Source organism: Pipistrellus kuhlii, unplaced genomic scaffold (assembly GCF_014108245.1).
Source record: "Pipistrellus kuhlii isolate mPipKuh1 unplaced genomic scaffold, mPipKuh1.p scaffold_m20_p_2, whole genome shotgun sequence".
NCBI lineage: Eukaryota > Metazoa > Chordata > Mammalia > Chiroptera > Vespertilionidae > Pipistrellus > Pipistrellus kuhlii.
In genome coordinates this window covers 113,068,979-113,088,442 of record NW_023425515.1, presented here as the reverse complement: position 1 = coordinate 113,088,442, position 19,464 = coordinate 113,068,979, and the positions used below count along the sequence as shown (strand labels likewise).

The window sequence follows — 19,464 nt, the reverse complement described above, 5'->3', positions numbered from 1 at the left end:
CACCTGCTCAGTGTAAGCCTATCTGAGATAAGACAAATTGGCCGTGTATCTCTTGAATTTTGCTAAAGCATTAATTCAATTTGCTTACCAGTTTTCAAGTCTCTGGTCCTCACATCTTTCAAGCTGTTGAGAAATGGACCATACTGCTTTTCATCTTTTCTTAAATATCAATGACACTCCTCTGAAACAAAGTGGAGCCATCTTTGTCCATGCTATTTTTTCTACAAAGTAGATGCCCTTTTCTAAGCATTTTTTCTCTCTATAATTCCCAAAAGCCTGTGGCACTGGTCATTCAGTAATATCTCAAATATTTACTTAACACCTACTATGTATCAGACTCTCTGCTAGGCCCTGGGAATAACACTATTGCATCTTTGCCTTCAGAGAGTTTACAATCCAGCCATCTGTGAACAGATTTCTGAAATGTGAAGCATTCTTTGCAAGATTACCAGCCACTCAACATTCTTTGAAAGTAAATAAATATAACCAGGTACTGAGTGTGTTCTATGTTATGGGCTCTATACCAGACACTTGACAACCATCTTATTATCTCATGTTAGTTTAGGAAATTGTGTAGGGGAACTCACTCACATGCTAACATCTCAGTCCATGGCTGGAGTGAATGAGAACCATGCAATTTCAGAGTTAGAGCTCATAATCTGTCACCATGTTATGCCCTGGAGTTGATTTGACTGTCCTGACTATACAATTGGCCTTACCTCCCTCTCCCACAGACAAAAGATCCCAAATAAGAAAAGATCATAATTTGTCTTAAATACTGATTGTAAAACAAATAGAAATAATAAAACTGCAAGCAATATCAAAAGGCTATTTGTCTTGCCCTAACTGGTTTGGCTCAGTGGATAGAGTGTCGACCTGCAGACTGAAAGGTCCCGGGTTCGATTCCGGTCCAGGGCATATACATTGGTTGTGGGCACATCCCCAGTAGGAGGTGTGCAAGAGGAAGCTGATTGATGTTTCTCATCGATGTTTCTCACTCTATCCCTCTCCCTCTCTGTAAAAAATCAATAATATATATATTTTTTTTAATTTTTATTTTTTAAAGGCCATTTGTCTTTAGGCACAAAACATCTAAGATGTCATGAAGTATTTTGTGAAATTCTGTGGTAAATCTCAAGTAGCTGCTGCCACAGTACAGTAAAAATAAAAAAATTAAAAAAAAAGTGGCATAACTTCAAGGACAAATCATCTCTACATGACCTGATTTCCCAGTTTAAACTGCCCTATCTCCATGCAGATTCAGCTCTAAGGCCATTGCATTGAGGTTTTTAACAGTCATGTAAACATTCCCACTTTTACTTCCTGTTAAATATAGGCCCTCCGTTGGCTCCACCCAGTTGGCATGTTGGGTCTCCTGCAGGGAAGTAGTAACGGGATAAATGGGAAGAACACATGGCTAGCACATCACCGAAGCCCTGCTGAAAGGCCTTCCAGAATAGCTTCAAGTTGTGCTGTAGGAAAGACTAAAACTCATAATCAGGTACATATGTGCCTGTACATCCCACCAAAGGTTAATTACACAAGTAATTTGTTTACTGACAAGTAGACAATTTAGAATTGTAAATTGTGTTAAAATTGTAATTGTATAAGTGGTAAGTAGGCAAATTTGAGTTATTGTTAAGTATAGCTTTTTCATTTATGTAATTCGCTAACATTTTACCTTATTTCTTTGAAAAAAGTTAAATGTTACATGAACTTTAATATTAATCTAGTTTTGACAGAGATGTGGTGTTTTAATGGATTAAAGCATTTAGCTTTTTACCCCAGAGAGCAGTATTTCTTCTTTCTCTACCTAATTGGATAAGCTGCTCCTACTCATTACCAGGCCACTAAATTTCAAATTCTCCATACACCTGAGCAGGCTGCTACATATCTGGCTATTTTAATTTTAGTCCTGATTTATGGGAGCTGAATTACATTCCCAACTCTTCCTGGAGCTCTAGGTGAAGTTTATTGCAAAAGCAATGGGGAGAAAGTTGCCATCATATATCTCTCTTGCCTGGGCAGAGCTTTTAGATACACAAGGGGCTCTATATCCCACTGCTCTTTGCCTTGTATGCTGGATTTATAACACTGTGAGGCCCAGCTCTAGGGTTACATACGGGCATATCAGAGATGAGATGGGGAATTTGATTTTGCAATAATGATTACTTGTTGCTGGAGCCCACATTCCTGTAGGCTCTGCCTTTATTCCCCATACTGCTGTTGAATAAAACTCATTCCAACTGCTACCTAATCTAGTGAAACTCATCTTTCACTTTTGAGGGGGGAAAAAAGGTAGATAGGAAGTCAGGAGATTTTGAAATGTTGGCAATTTTTACTATTGTGTCTCAAGGATATCTGTTCCTATTAGCACAGTTCTTTTAGGAATGTTTTAATCTTTTAAACTTTAATTTCTTTGTGGGGAGAATAAAAGCTTTGCATATTTTCCAACTTGGTGAGTTGATTTGATGACTTATTCATGCTGTCGCTTCCGCTTCAAAGAGGCTGGGCCCCTAGGGCTAGCCAATTGTATTATGGATTTCTGCAGATTTGGCTTTCCATTCCTGCTGGGTGTCATCTGTCCTCACAGTCTTGCGGTGGATAATTTTTGTCCTCTCTAATATCATCTGAGAAATTTGTGCCTGGCAGGCCTGTCTGTCCAAGTTAAGCTTGAAATAAAGTAGCCACACAACTAATTGGACAAGACATAGCTCTAAACAATAAGGCCACAGGCTTGCTTTGACCAATACCACAAACTTACAGCCATTTGATTACAAATTCAAAAGTTTCTTTGGTGCAGTCCATGAACTAGCGTCTTTGGGTAGTATATGTTATCCTTCTTCCACTGCCCCATTTTCCTGGCCTGCAAAATACACACAAACACACACACCTTCATCCTTATTTTAATGGGCCTTAGAGGTTTTTAACTCTCTGGTTGGCTTCACCAGCCTTGCAGTTCCTGCCTGTTTTCAGCATTTGACACAAGCCCTGTTGCTTGGATGAAAGAACTGTGGAGTTAACTATCATTGTCAGGAGTTAGGGGAGTAGGTAACAGGCATTGCACTAACGAATGCAGCACTTCTCAGACGTTAGCATGCACGGTAATCATGCATGGAGCTTGGAGGTTGCTGGGCCCAGTTTGAGTTTCTGATTGAAGAGTCTGGTGCAGAGAACACACCATGAGAACCGCTGTCCTACATCTGTCTGAATTTTAGGTGCCATTCATCAAAGAATTCGTGTTTTTGTCTTTTTGCAGTTGAGTCAAATTTTCTGAAGGAGTGGCCAGTGTGGTGGAGCACTCTGCATTCTGTTGCTTGGCCCTGTCACCCAGCACAGTTTGTCTTCATGGTAGCTCTCTCAGTAAAACACCACCTGTTCTCCAAGTGATGTAGCTGCACCTGAAGCATCTCTAGGAGGGCCAGCAGAATTCAGTGCTGGAAGCTTTCGCACAGGACTTTGACGTTGCTTTGGCCTAGAAAATCACTGATGAGATGCACAGCCTCCACTTCACACCAAACAACCTCTCAGGTCTAGAGTGCCAGATGCATTTCCAAAACTTCATGGGATTAATATGCAGTAATATTTACTATTTTACCCCCAAGACCCTCTAATCTCCCCCTCCTTTTGCTTTAATTAGTTTCTTCCCCACTTCAAAAATATGTTACAAAAGAAGGACAAACAGTAATACAGAAAATGTTCTAGGAAAAAACATTATGAAATGCATTTAATAAAAAAATAAATAAATTTAGGAGTCTACTTCCTCAATTATGCTTATCCTGGATGGGCTTATACTATAATGAATTCAATTTTAGATCTCAATATGCATGTAATTGAATACTCATTTTTATTTTCTAATTTTTATAAGATTCAACAGAGAATTAGCAAATAATTTAACCCTGAAGTCAGAACTTCTACTAAATTCACATTATTTCCATGACTTAGGTGTCTTAATTCTCACAAGGATAATAATTTTTAAAAATCCCTTTACAATTTCAAGGTTTAAAGGATCTGGTATTGAGAATCTCTATAAAATTATGTTGTATAAAGTGCTATGAAGATGAGAACAGCGAATCTTAAAACCATAGGAGTATTTAGTGTGTGATTACATTTATGTAATATCTTTGAAATGACAAAATTTTGGAAATGGAGAATACAATGTAGGTTGCCAGGGGTTGGGAGAGGGCAGAGAGGAAGGTAGGTATGGTTATGAGAAGGCCCTATGGGGGATCCTTGAAACTGTTCAATATCTTGACTGTGATGATGAACACATAAACCTACATGTGTGATTACATTGTTCAGCACTAAATACACACAATGAACGCAAGTAAAACTGAAAATCTGCATAAGATTGGTAGATTGTATCAATATCAATATCCTGATTGTCATATTGACATTTGCAAAATGTTACAATTGGAGGCAAAATGTATGAGAAATTTCTATACAATTGTGTGATCTCAAGTTTTATTTAAAAACTGCAAAATAGTCTCATCAATCCAGAAACAATAAGAGGTAACATACAAGACCTTTTTAACCCTGGATGCCAAAGACACACTCAGAGCTGCCCCCAAGCAGAACAGTGCTGCCAAAGGGGCCCTTCTCTAACTCCTTGCTATCTGAGCTCCAGTTGAAAGATTTCTGGGAAGGGAGGGAATGAAATAGAGGCATACACTGGACCAGATCACCCCAGAAAACAACTACTCAATAGTGTACAGAGCAATGCAAACGGCTAAAACATGTCTCTACAAGGTATCAGCAACAGAATTGCAGAAAAGTAATTGTGTAGTAAGTAATTTCATATTATCCCCTCAGGTGGACTGTACACTCCACCAGGAAGTAGAGGAATGAGCAGTCATGCTCACTGTTATATTTCAGCCCCTAGCACTGCATTTGACACTTAGAAAATGCTCAATACATGTTCACAGTGTTTGGATGAAAAAATTGAAGAGCCCATATGGCCTGTTATATAGTAACTAGAAGCCCAGTGCATGAAATTCGTGCATGGGTGTGTGTCACTCAGCCCAGCCTGCACCCTCTCCAATCTGAGACCCCTCGAGGGATGTCCGACTGCCCATTTAGGCCAAATCCTACCTGGATCGGGCCTAAGTGAGCAGTTGGACATCCCTATCACATTCCAATGCTGCTGGCTCCCAACTGCTCACCTGCCTGTTATTCTGAATGCCTTTAACCACTTTGCCTGCCAGCCTGATCACCCCCTAACAGCCTGACTGATGCCTAGCTGCTCCCCTTCCAACCTATTTGCCCCTAACTGCCCTCCCCTGCAGGCCTGGTCACTCCTTACTACCCTCCCCTGCAGACTTGGTCACCCCTAACTACCCTCCCTTGCAGGCCTGGTCTCCCCAACTGCTCTCCCCTGCAGGCCTGGGCCCCCTCTCCCAATTGCCCTTCCTGCAGGTCCTGTTGTCACCAAATCCCTCCCCTACAGGCCTGGTCCCTCCCAACTGCCCTCTCCTGCTGGCCCAATGGCCCACAACTGCCCTTCACTGCAGACCTGTTCCCACCAAACTTCCCACCCTGTTGGCCATCTTGTGATGGCCATCTTGTGATGGCCATCTTGTGTCCACATGGGGTCAGTCATCTTTGACCACATGGGGGCAGCCATCTTGTGTGTTGGAGTGATGGTCAATCTGCACATTACTCTTTTACTAGAATGGATAGAGGTTCAGTGCATGAAATTTGTGCACAGGAGTAGGGGTGTCCCTCAGCCTAATCTGCACCCTCTCCAATCTGGGACTCTTCAGGTGGTGTTCAATGTTCAAAATTGGCAGTTAGACATCCCTCTCTCAATCTGGGATCACTGGCTCCTAACCACTTGCCTGCCAGCTTGCCTGATCGCCGCCTAACTGCCCTCCCCTGCCAACCTAATCGACCCCAACTTCCCTCCCCTTCTGGCCTGATAGCCCCCTAATTTTTTTGCTCTCCTGTGCTAACCTGATCTTGCCCCTAACTGCTTGCTCCCTCACAGTGGCCTGATCACCCTTAACCGCCTCGGCCTCTGCCTCTGCCACCGTGGCTTTGTTTGGAAGGAATTTGGACATCTGGAAGATGTCCGGACACTCCAGTCTAATTAGCACATTACCCTTTTATTAGTATAGACTAGAGGCCCAATGCAATAAATTCATGCAGGAGTTAAGACTTCCTGCCAGCACTGGCTTTCCTCTGGCACCCAGGACTCGGGCTTCCCTCGCAGCTCCAGCTTCGTCTGGAAGGTCATCTGGTCTAATTAGCATATTTTGCTTTTTTTAATTATAGATGGTTTTTCCTTCCCTACATATATCCTTCATTTTCTCCTCACCCACCACCTACACTTACACACATACACAGGGATCGAGGCTGGGCAGTCCTTTAACCTGTCTGTGCCTCTGCCCTGCTCACCTGTGAGACAAGGGTAATAATAGTATCTGCTTCGAAGGACTGTCATAAGAATTTTAAAAATTAATGTGTGCCAGCACTTACAACAGTATTTGGCAGACTGTAAGTGCCATGTTGGTGTTTGTTCAACTGCCACCTAATTCTGACACAGATTAAGAGTTAGCTCAGACATGGCAGGTGCAGGGCACCATCTTCCTCCACAAGCTCTGGGGTTCCAGGCTACCTATGCTACCCACATACTGTCTATAAGTTTGGGGGGTTCCCACTCCCCCTTGGATTCCATTAGTCACTGGGTTGACTCATTGAACTTGGGAAAATGATGTACTTAGGATTACAGATTTATTGTAAAGGAATACAAATCAGAGCCAGATAAATGACTAGATGCATAGGGCAAGGCCTGGGAGGGCCCCAAACAGGAAGCTTCTTTGTCCTCACTCCTTACCTGGCAGCATATCAATATATAAGGACCAACCAGGAAGCTTACTGCAGCTTCAGTGTCCGGGAGGTTTTTATCGGGTTTCAGTACACAGACATGGATGATTGAATCATTGGCTCCAGCCTCCCTTTCTTTCCTACTTGGGACATTTCAAGGGTTTAGAGGTTATCTCCCAGAAGCCAGGGACAAATATCAGCCAAATTCTTTATTATACAACCTATGGAAATTTCAGTAAATTGGATAGGCAGAAGGGGGGGGGGGGGGCAAAAAAAAAGCATTTCAGGAAGTGGGGGGTGGTGTCTAAAAATAAAGAGGCAGAAATAAGTGTGGTATAGTCATGGTACAGTAGAAAGACCTCTTAGCTCATCAGCTTTGCTATATTGGAATGTGCCAGCCTTGAAGTTGAAGGACCAGGGTTTTGTCCATGGGTCTGCTATTCGATAACTATGGTGCCATCTTGTGGGAATATAGGGATCATTGTAAGCCAGCTTGAATCCTTTCTCCGAGAGGGGGACATAATTTAAATAGGTACACACACAATTTAGTAGATTAAAACAACAAAAATAGCTGAAACCGATTTGGCTCAGTGGGTAGAGCATTGGTCTGTGGACTGAAAGGTCCCAGGTTCGATTCCGGTCAAGGGCATGTACATTAGTTGTCATGTTCTTTTGGTCATAGCAAGTCACAAGACCAGTCCAAATTCAAGGGGAAGGGGAACAAATTCCATATTCTGATGGGAGAAGCAGCATGTTGCATGTGTATACAGTGAGGGAAGGAATCATCACAGCTGTCTTCAGAGACTTTACCATATTCTCTGATTCCCAGCTTACTCATATGAAAATGTCTATTATCTACTTCAACTAGATTAATGAGATTAAGACACATGATGTATAATTGACTGCATTTTATAAATTGTAAAGGGCTAAACAAGTACAATCTAACCTAATGTAACCTATTAATGGAGCATTATGCAAATTAACCATCACTCCGCTATACAAGCCATGCCCACCAGCCAGTCAGTGAGTATGCACATTAACCCAGAGATGATGGTTAATTGCATATGCAGAAGGAGGGAGGAGTGAAGACTGAAGACAGCATAGAAGGAAGAGGAAGGGAAAGTGGAAAACAAGGTGGCTGAGACTGCTGGAGGGAAAGCACTGGCAAGTGTGTGCGGGTGGGGCAGGGTGAGGTGCACAGGGCCGCAGAGTTGGTGGCAGAGGTGGTTGCTGCCACAGTGGGAGAGGTGGGAGTGGAGGGAGGGAACTCATCAGGCCTACGCTTTATGCTTGGGAAGGGGCCGAGCCTGGGATGGCAGGTTCAGGGCGGCGAAGTGACAACCCCTTCCCAAGCCTAAACCTGGGGTGGAGACTTTAGGCTTGGGAAGGGCTGAGCCTGTGATTTGGAGGTTCTGGTGGGCGGGGGTGGGGGGGACCCCTTCCCAAGCCTAAAGCCTGGGGCAGAGGCTTTTGGCTTGGGAAGGGGCTGAGCTTGGGATTGAAGGGAAGCGGAAAATATCAATGGAAACATATCCTCAGGTGAGGATAAAAAGAAAAATAAAGAAAGAAATGTTATATCCTATGAAAGACATATCTTGAAAATGCTTAAAGAAAGTTGTCATTTTTTCATGGTTAAGGGACTGGAGTCCGTGTTGATGAAAATACCTTGGTGGCTGTGCTGACTGGCAGTGGCTGCAGTAGCAGGTGATGGGGCTGGCGCCTTCCCCTAATCAGTCTGGTTGACTCCCACAAAGGGAGACCAGACTGCGGCTTAGGTTCGCTGCCAATGGGGAGCGGACTTAATCTATCAGTAGGACATCCCCTGAGGGCTCCCAGTATGTGAGAGGGGAACTGAGGGACCCTCTCCAGTGCACCAATTTTGTGCACCGGGCTCCTAGTATATTATAGTGGTGGGTGATAAAGGTAGATTGGAAGAATGAGAGATTATAAAAGGAGATAGATTGTAATAAAATTTATTGAGCATATACTATATTCCAGGCATTGTACTAAGTGTCTTACAAGTATTTTCTTTAAATCACCACAGCAAACCTTAAAAGATGGGTATTTCATTTTATTTTACAGGAAAGAAATTCCAAGTGAGTGGCAGAGCCAGAACTGGAACCCAATTTTGTTTGGTTCCAAAGTCTTAACTACTATACCCAGAGTTTTTTAAATCACTTTTATCTAATCAATCTGCAATTGGGTAAGGGGGGATAGCAGCTATCCAGAAATACTGAAACAATTTTTTTAGAGGCAGAACTCATAATCTCCATTTTTAACAGCTAGTTAATGTCGGAGAAACATTGAACCTCACTGTACACTACGAAGACCAGCTCAGAGGAAATGTAGGATTGCAGGTGCAGAAGAAAATAAGTAAGAAAAGTGTCTAGCTATTGGGAGAATAATTATGTTTTCTAGAGGCTAATACTAAAGCTGGTAAATGAAAGTAAGACTAGAAAAGTTAAAAGTCAGACCCAACAACTTGCAAATAACTGAATTTATATTTATTTATTGACTCATCAATTTTTATTTTTATTTTGCCTTTTTGCCTTTGGGCTTATTATTTCCTGTGCTAGAAAACCCCAAGTTCCTTTATCCTCCTCCCCCCAACTTGGCTAATATTTATTCATTTGGGGTCTGATGAGAGATGTGTGCCTTCTTTGAGAAGTTCTTTCTGGCCATCTCCCACCCCCAGTGGTTCCACATGTGTGCTGTGCCTTCTTCCATCCTATCATTTAGGCCCTAAATTTTGGTTTGTGTGCCTCCTTCAGCAATAATCAGGAGAACCTTGTATAGGAAGGGGGGGGGGAGAGGAGAGATTACTAGGTGTACTGATTAATAATTCGAATTTTGTAATCAAAGAAAACATGATAATTTCAAGAGAAACATCAAAAGTGCTTTATTCAAAGTAATGTTCATCGCTAGCTACACACTTCTCCCATATTTCAGGTAACTTGTGGATACTGTCCCAATAGAACTTTTCTTGTTTTGAGGCAAACCATACAGAGACCCAATTTTCAACTTCTTCGTACATTTTGAAGTGCTGTTCAGAAAGTGCATGTGCCATCGATCAGAACAAGTGGTAACCTGAAGGAGCAAGGTCTGGTGAATACAGCAGGTGGGTTAATACCGTTTCCCCGAAAATAAGACAGTGTCTTACATTAGTTTTTTCTCCCAAAGTTGCACTAGGTCTTATTTTCAGGGGATGTCTTATCTTTTCATGCACTAGGTCTTATTTTCGGAGGATGTCTTATTTTCGGGGAAACACGGGTACTTCCCAGGCAAGATCTTTTAACCATTAAAAGATCTTGCCTGGGAAGTACCCGTGTCTTGAACTGGTTTTGAGGTGTGTGATGGTGAGTTATCATGAAGCAAAATTACTTTGCTGTGTCTTCTGGCACATTCTGGTCATTTCACGATCAAAGCGTGATTATTTGTTGTCAGTACCGATCAGTATTAATGGTTTCACCTGGTTTTAGAAGCACCACAATTTCCTGATCCCACCAAACGCAGATCATTGTCTTTCTGAAGTTGATGTTGATGGTTGACCTGGATCAACCCATGATTCTGTGAATTAGTGATTCTCAAAATAAACCCACTTTTCATCGCCACAGTTCAATGCAAAAAAGACTTTCTTTCGTGCTATTGAAGCAACATTTTACTGATGACTTTTCGGTTTTCTATTTGTCTTTCATTCAGTTGATGTGGCACCCATTTTCCTTCCTTTAAAATCTTTCCCATTGCTTGTAAACGATCGGAAATTGTTTGCTGAGTAACGTTTAATCTTTCTGCAAATTGTTTTTGAGTTTGACATGCATTTTCATCCAATAATACTTGTAATTGTTGTCTCCAAACTTTTTCAGTTGACCTGGTTGTTCTTTATCTTTCACATCAAAATCATTACTTTTAAAGCATTTAAACCAGCGTTTACAAGTATCTTGAGATGGAGTATGTTCACCATAAGCTTCCCAGAGTATACGATGACTTTCAGCAGCATTTTTCTTCAAAATAATGAATTAAAACTTCCAGCAAATGCTTTTTTTGGGGGGGCACAAATTTCGACATTTTTAAGTGTAAAAATATCTATGATGTTAACATCTTCAGCAAATTTGACCTTTGAAGCTTTGAAGCTTGCTGTCAGTACAACAAAGTAGCACACATATCAAATTGCATATATATCAACATATGTGTAACTCCATCTCTTAAAAAAAAAAAAAGTCTGCATTATTAACTGGTACACCTATTAAGAGATGGTTCTTAGAAGAACCCCTGGATGAACAGGAAATGAAAAAGCCACTGCAAAGTTGCACAGTGTTTGTACTTTGAACAAGCGTGAAGACTTGTTGAGACTAGAAGATGAACTTTATGGAGTTTTACCAAATGGCAGCAGTTTGATACAGGGCTGCCCCATAGATGTCTCTTCATGACCAGGACAATTAAAAGCAACCTAGAAAACCCAACCCTTCAACAATTAACGTAGCCCTTATAACAGCTGGTTTAAATTTTGTAATTACAAGAACAGATTTTCTTTTTCTTTTTCACGTCAGCACAAATGAGCCCCATAAATGATTTGAACAAATTGCTTAAGGCACCTTCCAATCCGGGCAGCACCTGCCCCAATCTAACATGGCGGCATGGGCTTCCTCCAGTCACATCCCCAGTCACACCGCTGGGCCTTAATGCAGCAGGGGAACGTTAGACCCCGCTGCCCGTCGCGCTATGATGACGTCGCACCCGCGCCTGGGAACCGGGAGGGCAAGTACGCGCAGGCGCAGCGCGGCCGCGGTGGGCGGAGCTGACGAGATGAGTGGCGGTGGCGCGGAGGCCGCTGTGGGTGGTGAGGTCCCCGCGGCGGGCGGCCACAAAAAGAAGGACTCGCTGGGGACCGCGGGCTCGCCAGCGCACCTCATTATCAAGGGTACGGAGTGAAGGGGACATGGCCCTGGTGGGTGCCAGGGCAGCCTCCCCTCCCCGGCGGCGCCCTCTGACCCGGGGGGTGGCGAGGCGAGCCGGGTGTGGCCGCGCCCCCTAGATCTCTGCTCTCCCAGGAAGGACCAGCCCCAGCTCTCTTACTTCCTCAGGGACAAAACCTAGACGGGAGCCTCCTCCCCTCCCCAAGCCCGGACCCCCGGCGCAGTGCCTCCGCGGGCGCGGCGCGCGGCCCCCCCGGCGATGAGGGAACTCGGAGCCGGAGCGGGCTGGGCTGCGGAGCGGGGCTGTGGGGAGGTTGTTGGCTTTACCCCCTCCAGCTCTGTCTGCTCCTGCTCAGGCGGGAGCTAATGAGATCAACTTTGAAAGCGTCTGCAAGCAGGAAAGCTCCAGACACGTGTACAGAGGTCCATTGTGTGCTTCGAGCTGGGAGCTTACAGCCTAGTAACAACCTGGATTCTCACAGAAGCTGGTAGAGTCCAAAGCGCACAACCGTGTTTCCTGCAACAAGATCTTTGCCAGTTTCTCATCGCCAGCCCTCTACACCCCTTCCCTACCCTGTCAGCCCCGCCACAGTGCAATGCTCGAGAAGCCCTCGGAGGGTTCCCGAGCGCTTCTGCACCCCCGAGGCAGCCCCCCATGCCGCCTATTTCATTTTAACCTTAGCTGCTGTGATTGTAGAGTGCAGGAGTGGGCCTAGGTGTTAGGGCTACATTATAATTGTTTATTTTTGTTGTTGTAGTAAAATACATCGTAACCAATTTTCTTAACCACTTTTAAGTGTGTAGTTCAGTGGCGTTAATACATTCACATTGTGCAGCTGTCACATACTTCCCAAAGTCTGTACTCATTCAACACTAACACCCTGCAGCTTCTAGCAACTACCATTCTATCCTGTCTTTGAGGATTACTGTTTGTCATTTTGTGATTGGCTTATTTGACTTACCATCCTCAAGTTTCACCCATGTGTCAGAATTTCCCTTTTCTTTTTCTCTTTAAAAAAAAAAATAAAAAAAAATAAAAAGAAAAAAAAATATATATATATTAGGATATTAGGTCTAGTAATAATAATGTTGTTTTCTAATACTTTTTTAAATCGAATTTATTTAAACAATACAACAAAATTTAATCAACAATATAGTTGCCGTTGTTTTCTACTACTTGTGCCCAACGCTCAGGAAGCATTTTAATCCCTCTGTTGTAAAATTCTTGTGATTTTGATGCAAAAAATTCGGTCAATGCATTTTTGAGGCATTCTTCATTATTAAATTTTTTTCCAAGAAGAAAGTTTTGCAAAGAACGAAACAAATGGTAATCGGAAGGGGCAATATCAGGAGAATATGCAGGTTGAGGGAGAACTTCCCATTCCAACTGGTGCAGTTTTTCAGCAGTGATTCTTGCAGTATGCGGTCGTGCGTTATCCTGGTGAAGAATTACGCCCTTCCGATTAATCAGCGCGGGTTCTTTTTCTCTTAAAGCTTGGACTAACCTTTCCAATAGGGCACTATACACTGCACTTATAATGGTTTGGTTAGATGGTAAAAGTTCATAATGAAGAATTCCTTTAAAATTCCACCAAACACACAACATCACTTTTTTCGCATGCAAGTCAGGTTTTGGCATGGGCTGCGGAGCCTCATTTTTGTACAACCATTGAGGCCGCCTTTTCAAATTAACATACAGCACCCATTTTTCGTCTCCGGTAACAATTTGCTCTAAAAACGGCAAACGGTTTTGACGAGAGAGGAGCGAACTGCAAATTGTGACTCTTTGATTACGGTTGTTGTCGGTCAACTCATGGGGAACCCATTTTCCAAACTTTTGGACTTTGCCAAGTGCACACAATTGATTGGAAATTGTTTTTTGTGAACAATTTAAAGTTGTCGCAAGCTCTTGTTGGGTAATTTGAGGATTTTGCACCAAAAGAGCTTGAAGAGCTTCTTGATCAAAATTGGACACACTGCCTCGACCACTCTTGTCATCTAACGAAAAATTTCCCCTCGCGAAATTTCTCAAACCAATGCTGGCATTTTCTGGCGCTAACTGCATCTTGACCAAGAGCACTACAGATGTTTTTTGCAGCCTCACTTGCTTTTCTTCCTAATTGGAACTCGTAAAGCATGCAGTGCCGAATATGCTCTTCATCCGCCATCTTCTTAGCCCTAGTTTTGCAACAAAAACCAAACCAAACACAAACTTTTTCAAGCAAAACTTGTTAATTGCACTTCACACGTTCTGTAGATACCACGTGTTTGAAGGTTATGTCAATACAAGTCAACGCCAAGCAAGATTTTAAACGAATGTTTAAAAACGACATTAATTATTACTATACCCGATATATATATATATATATATTATTGCTTTTTTACAGAGAGAAAGGAAGAGGGATAGAGAGTTAGAAACATTGATTAGAGAGAAACATTGATCAGTTGCCTCCTGCACACTCCCACTGGGGATATGCTCAAATCTGGGATCCTTCAGTCTGTAGGACAATGTTCTATCCACTGAACCAAACCAGTTAGGGCAGAATTTCTTCTTTAAAGCTAAGTAATATTCTGTTGTATGTATGTATACACACCACATTTTGTGTATCCATTTATCTGTGGGTGAACACTCCAGTTGCTTCCACCTTTTGTTATTGTGAATATGGGTATGCACATTATGTTTGAGTCCCTGCTTTCAAATTTTTTTTGAGAATATACCTAAAACTGGAATTGCTGGGTCAACGATAATTCTGTTTTTTAATTTTTTGAACAATCACCATGTTTTTTTCCATAGAGGTTGTATGATATTATAGTCTCACTAACTGCACGAGCATTCCAGTTTCTTCACATCCTCACCAAAGTTTGTCGTTTTCTGTTTTCTTGCTAGTTCCTCCTAATGGGTATGAGGTAGTATCTTGTAATTCTGGTTTTCATTTCCCTAATATACAGTGTTGTTCACATCTTTATGTGCTTAATGGCTATTTGAATAGCTTCTTTGGAGAAATGTCCATTTGGATGTGTTGTTGTTTTAGTTGTAGGAGTTCTTTATTCTGGATATTAATCCCTTTTCAGATACATGATTTGCATATATTTTCTCCTATTCATGGGTTGCCTTTTCATTCTGTTGATTGCATTCTTTGATGCACAAACTTTTTTTTAAATTTTAATTTACTTTTTAAATAAAGATAATTCAAGGGAAGTTTTTCAAGTTAATCCAGAATTGAGATGCAATTGAAAATATGTCTGAATAGCCTTGGCTTTTTCAATGGAACCGTTCATTCTTTTCGTTCTAAAAAAATCTATTTTTAGTTCATCTTATTTGAAGACTGTCAATTGTGAACGGATATTTAATTTTGTTGCTAGAGTCTAGTGAAAGGGAAGTATATAAATAAATGATTTCAATACTTTTGCCCTGGGTCTTTGGGGGTTTCTGGCCCTTAGGTGGGTGTTAGGGGTGGGGACTGGGAGACAGGAACATCTTCCTGGAGGATAGGGTGTCTGACCTGAGTCTTGAGGAATAAAGTATTGGCCGTTAACAAAAGAGGGCAAGGTATTTTGGACTTTCAAACACCACCAGCAAAGACGTGCGGCCTACAGCAGCAGCAGTGTCTGGGAAATGAGGTGGAGTTCCATGGAAATCAGACCATAGAAGACTTTCTCTTCAATGGCAGGAAACTGTCCAATAATAAGTATGAGAATCATGTGATTAGATTTGTATTTTAAGTAAAGCACTTGGGCAGATAATAGATGGTCCTCATTTACGGATTGCATATTTGTGAGTTTGTCTGTTTGCTAAGATAAATTCATAACTCCAAAATGTTGGTGGTGCTTTTGTAGTCATTCCCACATAGGCAGAGGAGAGAAAAAAATTTAGCTGCCATAGCTGAGTTTGAACAACACACCACTGCTTTTTCTTTCAGCTCTCATACAATAAACAAGTGTCCTTATTGCTCTCTATTTAGTACCATGTTTTTCACTTTTATGTAACTTTCGTTGTTGGTTTTGCTGTTAAAGTGATTTCCAGGTATAGTGCAGAAGTGGCCCTAAACACAAGAAGGCTGTGCCTTAGAGAGACAATACATGTGTTGGAGAAGTTTCTTTCAGGTGTGAGCTGCAGTGCTGTTTGCTGTGAGTTCTGTTAGTCAGCCATCTAGACAAAAAGAATAAAATTCATCAATCTGTATGTGAGGCCACTTCAGAAAGTGCCAGGGTAACATTTATGGTGGTGTGATGAAGCAATGGAAAAGCGGCTAACTTTATGGGTTTATGAGATGATGAACCATAGAGAAAGTGTAGTGGACAGCATTGTGTAAAGCTGAAAGCCAAAGAAATCGATAGTTCAGTTACCAAGGGTCAGGGAAATGTTAAATCCTAGCGCTGGCTGGCATTCTCAGAGGTGGTACAGTGTGAAAAAATGTTAGACTTGCTAATGAAGCAGGTTCTGCAGATCAGGAGGCTGTAGAAATTTAGAAACACCTGCTAAGTGTTATAAGGAAAAAGTGTTATTGGAAGAGCAGATCTTCAACACCAAGGCTGGGATGTTTTACAAGGATCTTGGCAAACAAACCTATATGACACAGATAGCATTTTGGTTAACAAAAATATGACAAGAGGTTTGCAGGAATCTAACCTCACATTACTTTTAAGAGCAATAGTTCAGTATTCTATAGTTTAATGTTCATGGCAACTTTACAAACATAAATACTGCAAATAATGAGAATTGACTTTGTATGGAGGGGGTTAAAGAGAGGTGTGACCAGCTGTTGATGTAGTCCAAGTGAGACAAGGAGGGATGGAAAAGGGGATGATCTGATAAGTTGTGAGGAAGAATAACATCTAAATGTTGACACCAAAGGTATAAACAGGAAAAGTTGCAATGCAGTAAATTGTTCCTTAGGATATACAAAGCTTCACATATTACAATACATTGAAGGCCTCCAAATTTAAGGTCAGAGTAAAAAACTTATTTAATGAGAGATCTGCAGTTTTCTATATTTCTCCTTTTTCCATAATTCCATAGCATATTGATCTTCCATTAAAGTGATTATCCTATCTTTTGTGTGAAGGGATATTTGTCTAACTCCCACAGTAGAGTATGAACTTTTGGAGAACAGAAGATGGTATCTTTTATCTTGTACTAGGAGCCTGGTGTACAAAATTCGTGCATGCGTGGGGTCCCTAGGCCTAGCCAGTGATGAGGGCAGATTGGGGCCAGGCAGATTGGGGTCCTAAGGCCCCAGCAGGGTCAGAAGAGGAGGCAGTAGTCACTGGGCACAGAAGGAATGGATGCTGGATGCCGATGCTACCATCGTTAGTGCCCCGCCACCACACAGTTTCCCGCCTCCCCCTTCCTCTTTCCCTCACAGCTGTGCCATCACTGCAGCAGGTGGATGGCAGGCTGACTGTCGGCAGGGGGAGGGACAGGGCATGGGAGGTTGGCCGCCAGCCCCAAGGAGGGAGCTGGCCCTTGGTCCGCTTGGGAAAGGGGCCTTGTCTGCCACCACCCATTCCCGGTCCCCCATTCCAGCCTGGGGCCTGGCCCTGATCGGATGATGCAGGATGGGGGCAGGGGGGGTTTGGGGGAATTGAAGCACAGGAGGCTGACTGGCCTCGGGGGAGGAACCATGGGAGGTTGGCCAGCCAGGGGAGATTGGCTGTGGGAGTGCACTAACCACCAGGGGGCAGCTCCTGAATTGAGCGTCTGCCCCTGGTGGTCATTGTGCATCATAGCGCCCGGTCATTCCAGTTATTCGGTCATAATGGTAGCTTAGGTTTTTATATATATAGATATCAAGCAAAAAAAGAATGTTTCCCACGTAGTTGTGTGAAAATCTGTAGCTTACATTTGTTTACATTATTTTTAGAGACTTAATGTATTTGTAATCCTTGGGACTCCAACAAACTCTGAATTATTATAATGTGCTTGTTTTATTATCTTATCCTATATAATAAAAGCCTAATATGCTAAGTGTCCAGTAGTCTGTTCAGCCAATCAAAACGTAATATGCTAATGATATGCTAAGGCTGCTTAACTGCTCGCTATGACATACATTTGACCACCAGGGGGCAGGCAGTTGGTTGGTCAACCAGTCTCTATGACATGCACTGACCATCAGGGGGCAGACATTACAACCAGTAGGTTAGTTCGATGATGGGGTCTGGCCGTTCAGGACTGAGTGAGATGGGCTGGACACTCCCTAGAGCCCTCCTGTGGTCCCTTCCCTGTTGGCCAACCTCCCACATCCCTCCCTGACCCTGATTGTGCACTGGTGGGGTCCCTCGACTTGGCCTGCACCCTCTCACAATCTGGGACCCGTTGGGGGATGTTAACTGGTTTTGACCATATCCCGCTCAAAGCAGGAGCTGCCCCTGGTGGTCATTGCGTTCCCACAAGGGGAGCACTGCTCAGCCAGAAGCTGGGCTCACAGCTGGCGAGTGCAGTGGCAATGGTGGGAGCCTCTCCCATCTCCCCGGCAGTGGTAAGGATGTCTGACTGGGCGTAGGCCCATTCCCTGTGGAGAGTGGCCTAACCTAAGGTGACCAGATGTCCCGCTTTTGGCAGGACAGTCCCGATTTTTACCAATTTGTCCCGTAGCGTTTTAAAAAAAAGTCCTGATTTTTGGACAGAATGTTTTTTTAAAACACCGCGGGACGTGTGGCAAATTGTTAAAAATCAGGACTGTCCCGCCAAAAGCGGGACATCTGGTCACCTTAGCCTAAGCCGTCAGTTGGACATCCCCCGAGGGCTTCCAGATTGCGAGGGGGCACAGGCCAGGCTGAGGGACTACCCACCCCCCTGGCTGGCACTGGGCCTCTAGTAATGTTAAAACAAAACTAGTCAGTGGCTTAATTTCTATAGTAATGTGTGTTTCAGAGTCTTCTTCCTCTACTCCCCCCACCCAAATCTTTACTATCTTAAATTCATGGTTTTAGAAGTGATCATTAGCTACTTCCAAACAATTTAATCATCTCACCAAAAGGTTAAGTAAATATCCATTATATCAGGCCACAGAAATAGATCTCCCAAAATCAACAAAGCTTAATGACTTCTTAGTCACATAGAAAAATGTTAATTCATTTATGCACTCTGGACACATAATTTGGTCTTGAAGATGCTTGCTGGAGGAGAGAGATAATTTTAGTAAGTGATATGATGGAAATATATGCACTGGGTGCTTTGGGAACATACAATAGGGATATTCCTTGAAACCTAAAGGAAGCTAGATAGAATTAGTGAAAATTTTATTTATTTATTTATTTTTAAATATATTTTTTATTGATTTTTAACAGAGAGAAACGTTGATGAGAGAGAAACATTGACCAGCTGCCTCTTGCACACCCCCTACCGGGGATGTGCCCACAACCAAGGTACATGCCTTTGCCTGGAATCGAACCTGGGACCTTTCAGACTGCAGACCGACGCTCTACCGCTGAGCCAAACCAGCTTCGGCGGAATTAGTGAAAATTTTAAAGAAGTTCGGTGTCTGAGCAGTTTTGAAGGAAGATCACAGGGATTAGGGGGTTGGGGAATGGTTCCAGGTGATGACAATAGTATGAACTGTGGCTAGGATGCATGAGGCAACATGGTGTGTTTGGAAAACTGCAGGTAGTTCAGAATTGCTGACAGGTGAGGTGATGAGGCTGGAGCCAGACCATGGAGGCCCTTATGTGGCTTCTAAGGAGCTTGGAATCTTGTCTCTTACCCAGACACTGGTGGTTATTGAAA

The 19,464-nt window shown here is 42.8% G+C and overlaps 1 protein-coding gene across 1 annotated transcript in view; it reads left to right on the top strand.

The window, feature by feature from the left end:
- Positions 1–11,585: 11,585 nt before the first annotated feature.
- BLOC1S5 (biogenesis of lysosomal organelles complex 1 subunit 5) overlaps positions 11,586–19,464 on the top strand; it is a 50,140-nt gene continuing 42,261 nt past the window's right edge. The window contains exon 1 of the mRNA XM_036443643.2: positions 11,586–11,743. Within this exon, the coding sequence (XP_036299536.1) occupies positions 11,629–11,743 (115 nt within the window). The 5' untranslated portion in view covers positions 11,586–11,628. The remainder of the gene's footprint in view (positions 11,744–19,464) is intronic.